Source organism: Malus domestica, chromosome 14 (genome assembly GCF_042453785.1).
Source record: "Malus domestica chromosome 14, GDT2T_hap1".
NCBI lineage: Eukaryota > Viridiplantae > Streptophyta > Magnoliopsida > Rosales > Rosaceae > Malus > Malus domestica.
This window is the reverse complement of record NC_091674.1, coordinates 14,069,928-14,078,952: the sequence shown is the minus strand read 5'-3', so window position 1 is coordinate 14,078,952 and position 9,025 is coordinate 14,069,928. Positions and strand designations below refer to the sequence as shown.

Genomic DNA, 9,025 nt, shown 5'->3' with positions numbered 1-9,025 from the left:
ATCAGATAAATGGACCAAAGGAATTGCTTGGATACAGTCGGGACTACATGAGCTCCAGACTCTAATTTGTCTTTTAATCTGGCATGTATTCCTACGTGGCTAATTTTGGTCAATTCAAGTCTCTAATTTCAAATTTCGAGTTATTCATATGTTTCTTACCGTTATGATCATTTTGAAAAAAAATTCAAAAGATAATGTTAGAGTGATTAAATGTGAGACTAAATTTTATAAAGAGTTCTACTAGACTTATTCTAGTGTTTTATTTTTCCGCTCACGTTATAATCCCATCCAGTATAAAAAATTAAAAAATTAAAATGTTATTTTTCTACCAAATAACCTTTATATTGAAACTTTTTTTTATTTTATTTAGTAAAACGAAATTTAGAAAGAAACGATTCAATTGATCAAGATAAACAATGAGGATCCATCTATACAATTTTACTTGCATTTTACACAATTTCCGACTTCTTCTCCATCCTCCAGCAAACCACCCGCCCTAAGCACTCTGTGTTCCACTTCATCTGCACCTCCCACCGCAATTGATTTGTTGATTGTGGACAGACTGATAAACCATGTTAGCCACATCAGCATTCTAGTAAGCCAAACTTGAATTTAGCAAATGTATTTCCCAGGCTAAATGTAACATCCCACATCGCTTAGAGGAGTGGATCCTCTAAGCCTTATATGTACATTCCCACCTCTATTTAACACGAGGCCTTTTGGGAGCTCATCGGCTTTGGGTTCCATCGGAACTTCGAAGTTAAGCGAGTTTGCGCAAGAGCAATTCAATGATGGGTGACCCACTGGGAAGTTTTCGTGTGAGTTCCCAGAAACAAAACCGTGAGGGCGTGGTCGGGGCCCAAATCGGACAATATCGTGCTACGGCGGAGTCGAGCTCGGGGTGTGGTGGGGGCCCGGGGCGGGATGTGACAATTTGGTATCAGAGCCAAACCCTGGCCGGAAGTGTGTCTACGAGGACGTCGGGCCCCTAAGGAGGGTGGATTGTAACATCCCACATTGCCCAGGGGAGTGGATCCTTTAAGCCTTATATGTATATTCCTACCTCCATTTAGCACGAGGCCTTTTGGGAGCTTATTGGCTTCGGATTCCATCGGAACTCTGAAGTTAAGGGAGTTCGCGTGAGAGCAATCCCATGATGGGTGATTCACTGAGAAGTTCTCGTGTGAGTTCTTAGAAACAAAATCGTGAGGGTGTGGTCAGCGCCCAAAGCGGACAATATCGTGTTACGGCGGAGTCGAGCTCGAGATGTGGTAGGGGCCCTGGCCGGGATGTGACACTTAACATTCGAACTTGCAAGTAGTGTTTGGATAAACACCAACCTCTTCAAGATCAAGTCTGTTGCATAGCTTATGAATTGCTTTATTTATCCAATATGTTTATCTTGTAAATGTCTTGATATAGGAAATAAATCTCCTTATAACTGAATACCTTGTATTCTCTATAAATGAAATACATTGGCACCACTCATTGTCAACTGAGTTGAGCCTACAAACTGCACTGTGTTCAAATATTCTTATTTTTCAAGTTGATATCTTTTACATACAAGCCTTTATCCTAGTCTTCAAGGTTGTTTGCTGGTACTGACACCAAAAACAAACAAATCAAATTAAAAGAGCCAAGGGTACTGGGGACTTGATTTTTTGAAGATTTAGATAGGTGGGTTGTTCTAGAAGATGGGGTAGAACGAACCTGTCAACCTAGAGAGCAGAGTTTTTCTCTTCTTTGGTCTTAGATGTCATTTTACAAGAGAGTAAAATTGCTATTAAAATTTATATTAAAAGGTGGGTGGAGAAATAAGACAGTTGGATGAGTTTATCAACACTCTTTTATAAATTAAATAACATGAAAGTCGATAATTAGATTATTACTTAAGTGTTGATTAACGTACTTATTTTTTATTGTGACACACCATTTAGTTTACAAATTTAATCTACCTAGCATTGTAATAATAATAAGCAAATGACCCTTTATCACAGTCGTAGAAAGGTGTTGAGCCCTTGTATGATATCATGAGTTCAAACCCTGTAGGTCGCTAATCTGACATCTAATTTAACAAAATCTATTGTTTGACATAAAAAAAAAACACTGTAATAATAAAAAGCAAATGAGCTATTGGTTGACATAAATAAAGGTTTCAGTATTTATTTCTTTTCTTTTTAGTCTAAGAAGGCTTTTTTTAATTCTTTTCAAATGATAAATTGATATCATTGTAATCAAATACCAACGAAAATTTAACACCAGCAGTAAACCAGCAAAAAATCATACACTTGATACAACCCATGTCCTTTAAAAACAAAAGCAACAAGTGCAAGGAGGTGTGGTCGCACATTCGGTTAGAGTTCGTTCCTAAGAACCTGATTTCCATCCCTTTTCTAAGCAATCAGGTCAAAACGAAGTCTTTTTTTTTTTTTTTTTTTTTCCAACGGGAAAGCAAGTTCGATATAAGGTTTAATGTCGACCGTTCTAGGCTTGATTTTGTGGCATTGGAAAATCCAAGGTTCTTCCATCGAACACATAGTGGCGTGTGTTTGCGGCTTTTGGTTAGTTTTCTACATTTTCCAATTCTAGCATAATAGCTTTCATGACATGAAACCTTGGTTTGCTGCACATTTTGCAAGTCCCATCTTTGAAGATTGCGGCAACTGTAGGTATGGGGGCTGATTGAGGAAGATTTTGAAGGGTTATATTTTTTAGCAAGTGGTTTGTGGCTTCGTTGTTTAAAAGCATTTGCCCTTATATCCAAAATTATATGTTCGACTCCCCTTCCTAATAAATTAATGTAAATTATTATATTGTTTTTCAGAAAGGAAAATCATATATTTAATATTCATTTTCATAAATCAGAATTGAATTTATTAACTATATACTTGAATTGACTCTCTCTTCATACTTGATGTTGAGAAATTTTTAGTCTATTTGAAGAAACAAAATATTTTAATTTGATTTATACCTTGCCAACTCAAATACCCTGGATGATTTTTCTTGAACTGAAAAACATATTTCTTAAAAACTGTCTCAATCCCTTCACTTGAACACACAAATTCAATTCGTTCGTTCCAACAAAAAAAAAAACTTACTAATTCTTTAGATGGTTATTACATATAGATATAAAAATTAAGGGAAATACTAAAGTCACTTGATTAAAAAGAGAGACGATGGTATAGATAGAATTTTTTTTTGAAGGAATGATATTTTTCTATATAAAAAAAAAGAAAAATTATGCTTAATCTCACAATAAACTAATAATAATGTAGTTCAAATTTGAACTCGGAATTTGGATTTAGAAGTCACCAGAAGAGAAGCTGTCGCCGTGCATGAACAATATGGTGGTTTGGGAGATGCACAACTTGGGAAGAGTATAAAGGCGAGTAAGGGTAAAATAGTAAAAGTGAGGGTGAAGGGAGATGATTGGATGGTACATGGGAGGGGATGCATTGGATGCGCTGGAAGCCGATATAAAAGTGTCAGCTTAACGCGTTGAACCCACACCTTTCCCTTGTTTGTCTGAAACTCTCCCCTCTCTCTCTGCTCCCTAATTTCCAAGAGAAAAGGAAAACACAAAGAAGAAATCAAGGGGGATCGATGGCGGATCAGCTGACTGACGATCAGATCTCTGAGTTCAAGGAGGCCTTCAGCCTTTTCGACAAGGATGGCGATGGTTAGACTCAGATCTCTCTCTTCCGAATTTCCATCCATTTTTTACAATTATATTATGCATGTTATTTACATGTTTTGATTCCTTTATCTATGTCAGATCTGCATCTTGGATTTCTGGTTTTGGATCTTCGATTTATAATTGGAGAATTGTAGATCCTCGATTTTGATTTTTAAATTCGGCTTTTGCTTTTTATATTTTGTTTCGTGGAATTATTACTTGCGTTTGTGAAAATCGAAAACAGATTGAAAAGGGGGTTGCGATTGATCGATTCAAATTTTCAAATTTCAAAGAGGTTTAATCTTGTGTTTGAGTGTTATTAGGGTTTGTGATTTGTAAAAAAAGGGAAATTAATTCCGGAACTTTGTGATTTTAAATCTGAACATGTCAAGCATGTGTAAGAAATTTGAGATTTATTTTTCTCTTGCAGAAAATATGAGATTCAAGGATTGTCATTGTATGATATTTGTTGAATGCTTGATGGGTTAGTTTCTTAGAATGTCCATGATAGGCTGGTATGGTTCTTGTCGTGTGCGTTCTTTATTACTCTCGATGCTAGGAAATTTAAAATTCATGTGCGCTCTTTTGGATCAGGTTTTCATACTTGCGAATACCATGCTTTTAAATGTTTGTTTGCGCTCGTGTGTGTATTGGACAAACGGTGTTATGTTTGCTTGGTGAACTAATGCAAAATGGGCGCTGGTTTCCAGGGTCTCAAAGGATATGGAATGCCAATACTTTTCTGTATGTAGTATGTAGTCCCGATATCTGCATATCTTGTGTTCCTCATAAGCAAACATAAGCACCCAGAAGAAATAGAAGCAACTTATTGCCGTTTCTAATAATTTTGATATGCAGGTTGTATCACCACAAAGGAGCTTGGCACTGTCATGAGATCATTGGGGCAGAACCCGACTGAGGCTGAGCTCCAGGACATGATCAATGAAGTCGATGCTGATGGTAATGGGACCATTGACTTTCCTGAGTTCTTAAACCTCATGGCCAGGAAGATGAAGGACACTGACTCTGAGGAGGAGCTGAAAGAGGCTTTCAGAGTTTTTGACAAGGATCAGAATGGCTTCATTTCCGCCGCGGAGCTCCGCCATGTGATGACCAATCTTGGGGAAAAGCTCACTGATGAGGAAGTTGATGAGATGATCCGGGAGGCTGATGTTGATGGCGATGGCCAGATAAATTACGAGGAGTTTGTCAAGGTGATGATGGCCAAGTGATACTCATGTCAAAATCCCAACTCACTTGAGAACCAAAGAAAAGGGAAAAAAAAAAAAGGAAGAGGGCTTAATTTTAATTTGGGATTCCTAGCTTCCATTTTTATGTTATGGTTTTTGTAATCAAGCCTTGAAAGAAAGTAGTAGACTCATGTTGTGGTCCTTTGACAATGGTTTGGCAGTTCTTTTTTTTTTGTGTTCTCCCTTTTAATTGTTTCAGTTTCTGGTCTATTGTGCACCTTTTACTTTGTGGGAGGATTCAATGTTCTATGTTGGCTGGAAGACTCAAATTTATGTGTAGGCTATCTCCTCGTTTACAATGAATCTGCAACTACAACAACAACAACAAAGTCTTTTCCCACTAAGTGGGGTTGGCTATATGAATCATAGAACGTCATTGCGCTCGGTTTTGTGTCATGTCCTCCGTTAGATCCAAGTACTCAAGTCTTTTCTTAGGGTCTCTTCCAAAGTTTTCCTAGGTCTTCCTTTACTCCTTCGGCCCTGAACCTCTGTCCCTTAGTCACATTTTCAAACCGGAGCGTCAGTAGGCCTTCTTTGCATATGTCCAAACCACCGGAACCGATTTTCTCTCATATTTCCTTCAATTTTGGCTACTCCTACTTTACCTCGGATATCCTCATTCCCAATCTTATCCTTTCTCGTGTGCCCATACATCCCACGAAGCATCCTCATCTCCGCTACACCCATTTTGTGTACGTGTTGATGCTTCGCTGCCCAACATTCTGTGTCATACAACATCGCTGGCCTTATTGCCGTCCTATAAAATTTTCCCTTGAGTTTCAGTGGTCTACGACAGTCACACAACACGCCGGATGCACTCTTACACTTCATCCATCCAGCTTGTATTCTATGGTTGAGATCTCCATCTAATTCTCCGTTCTCTTGCAAGATAGATCCTAGGTAGCGAAAACGGTCACTTTTTGTGATCTTCGCTAGATTGCTCCGGTCATTAGTGTGGATAAGTATATAGATGGATAGAGATAGGAAAGCAAACACAAGATGTACGTGGTTCACCCAGATTGGCTACGTCCACGGAATAGAGGAGTTCTCATTAATTGTGAAGGGTTTACACAAGTACATAGGTTCAAGCTCTCCTTTAGTGAGTACAAGTGAATGATTTAGTACAAATGACATTAGGAAATATTGTGGGAGAATGATCTCGTAACCACGAAACTTCTAAGTACCGGAGTGTGGTATCGTCTTGACTTGCCTTATCTGTCTTATAGGTAGATGTGGCATCTTCTCTGGAAGTACTCTTCCTCCATCCAGGGGTGGTATCTGTAACTGGTGGAGATGCACAAGGTAATGTATCAATTTCACTTGAAGCTTACTTGTAGTTTCAGGCTTGGTCAAGCGCGATACAAACCATGTAGTAGGAGTCCCCCAAGTCGCCGAGTTAGGGGATCTGCTGAAAGAGGTGATAGACAAGGTAAGCAATCAGAGCTCCGGCTGATTGTTCACATTCTCCCTATCTTGCAGGCAGTATGAAGGATAAAGAGAAGAAAAATGAGAAGAGATGATATGGGATACTTTTGCTTTTGAAGAAGTAACTTTCCACATGCTTATTCTTGAACTGGGCTGGAGGGTTTTCTGGTTTCCTCCAGAGTATAAGGCCGACTGAAGAATTTGAGGGTCAAAACAAGTCCATCAAATCTAGAGTACGTTCGACCCTGCTGATATGGGATATGTTTGCTTTTGACAGAGTAGTGGATGTATCGGCACGTGTGCTGTTACGCTTGTCTCCACATGCTTCCTTGTATCTTTCTCACTTGCCCTATATGTTCCTCAGGCAAATGCGGTATCTTCCCTAGAAGCATAAGATGTTGAAGATGAGTACTCGAGAGCAATGCCAGGTAAGTAATCAGGTAAGGGGTTCCAGGCAGTCAGTTCCTGGCTGGAAGCTTGATTCCAAGTGCTGACTGATTGCTCTCTTTCTCCTTGTCTTGCAGGTAAGAACAAGGCCAAAGGAAAAGACAGGGAAAAAGCATGATATGGGATACTCTTGCTTTTAACCCTGATGATATGAGATATTCTTGCTCTAGTATTGCTTGTTTACAGAGGTATTATCGGGGGGAAAGAAAGCTGAATATTTCGAAAGGCTTCGTTGGGAGTGCCCTCTCAGATAAGAGGAAGGGTTGAGCATTTTTGCAGGTCTAGCTGTCCGTTGGGGATGGAGGTCGACATATATAGGAGTCTCCCTAACATCAAGTAATAATGCTATTCCTTTACCCTGCTTGGTCATAGCACGGTAGTGGGAGCTGCCAACTTCACATGTTTTAACTCTGTCAGAGCACTTTGAAAAAGTGGTCTATGGTATCTGGAAAGCTGATGTTGCGTGTGAAGATTACAGACAAGCTTTATCCAAGGAGATCCAGCTCTTGAAGTTGGGAAAGTGGTGCCTCTTCGGTTTTCGAACAAGCAATCCTATCGGGGATCTGGCTCTCGAGATTCGGAGAACGATGCCTTTTCGATTTTTGAGAAAACAATCCTGCTGGGGGTTTGGCTCTCGAGATTCGGGGAGCGGTGTCTCTTCGATTTTTGAGAAAGTAATCATGTTGGGAGTCTGGCTCTCGAGATTCGGAGGGCAGTGCCTCTTCGATTTTGGAGCAAGCAATCTTGTTGGGAGTGTTTTCTCGAATGTGAGTAAAGGTTGGGCATGTTTGCTAGTCTACCTTGCCACGAAGCACAGAGGTTGACACACCAGGACTTTCCAATTATCCAGCAGTGGTACTGTTCCTTTACCCTTGTGGGTAATAATATGGTAGCTAGACCTTCAAAATTTATGTGTCTAAACTTTGTTAGTGTTGTTTATTTGCTATTCTTTTACCCTTCTTGGTCAGAGCGATGCAGTGGGATCTGCAAGCTTCACGTGTCTCAACTTTGTCAGAGAACTTTGGCAAAGTTATCTGTGGTACCCATGAGCTACTGTTGCGTGTGGGAAGTGGGTGATTGAACAGTACGATTCATGTGCTTTCTACTTCGCCAAAAATCTTCGACAGAATGCCCATAATTTCCGCAAAGCTGAGTGTGCGTGTGACAGGTGCTGACAAGGCTGGAAAAGTAGGTGCCTCTTCGATTTTTGAGATCGGCCTTCGTGGTATCTGAGCAGCCTAGTTTTTGAGAAAGCAAGTCTCTTCGATTTCTAAGATCGGCCTTCATGGTCTTTGAGCAGCCCAGCTTTTGAGAAAGCAAACGCCTTTTCGATTTCTGAGCAGGCGCCTCTTTGATTTCTGAAGCTTCGTCGAGTGCAGATTTTTATAGGGGCTGACATTAAGTTCCAAAGCACACTTGAATATCCACCAGTAGAAGCTCCATTCTTGCACTTCTAAGATCTTGATTTGTCCGACCTCTTCTCTCTTCAACACCTTTGAAAATGTCTGGCCCCTCCGACCGTCGTTTTGACTTGAACCTTGTTGAAGAGGCAGCCCCGCCTTCTCCAGACAACATATGGCGCCCATCCTTCGTCTCCCCTACTGGTCCTCTTACCGTTGGGGATTCCGTGATGAAGAATGATATGACCGCTGCGATAGTGGCCAGAAACCTTCTCACTCCCAAAGATAACAGACTACTTTCCAAACGGTCTGATGAGTTGGCTGTTAAGGATTCTTTGGCTCTCAGTGTTCAGTGTCCAAACGGTCTAATATGGCCCAACGCCTATTTGCTCGAACCCGCCAAGTTGAATCATTGGCGGCTGAAGTGATGAGTCTCAAACAGGAGATTAGAGGGCTCAAGCATGAGAATAAACAGTTGCACCGGCTCGCACATGACTATGCTACAAACATGAAGAAGAAGCTTGACCAGATGAAGGAATCTGATGGTCAGGTTTTACTTGATCATCAGAGATTTGTGGGTTTGTTCCAAAGGCATTTATTGCCTTCGTCTTTTAGGGCTGTACCGCGTAATGAAGCTCCAAATGATCAACCTCTGATGCCTCCTCCTTCTAGGGTTCTGTCCAGTACTGAGACTCCGAATGATCCCCCTCCGGTGCCTTCTCTTTCTGGGGCTCTACCGACTACTGAGACTTCTCCTAAGCAACCTTTGTGAATGCTCCCTCTTGTTTGTTTATTTTGACTCAAGTATATGTACATATTTGTAACTA

At 40.5% G+C, this 9,025-nt stretch overlaps 1 protein-coding gene across 1 annotated transcript; it reads left to right on the top strand.

Annotated features, from left to right (window-relative positions):
* Window positions 1-3,508: 3,508 nt before the first annotated feature.
* LOC103454710 (calmodulin-7) lies at window positions 3,509-5,095 on the top strand. The gene is given in 2 exon segments (NM_001404984.1): window positions 3,509-3,679; window positions 4,535-5,095. Coding segments are annotated over 2 exon segments (450 nt in total). The 5' UTR covers window positions 3,509-3,603; the 3' UTR covers window positions 4,909-5,095.
* Window positions 5,096-9,025: the final 3,930 nt, after the last annotated feature.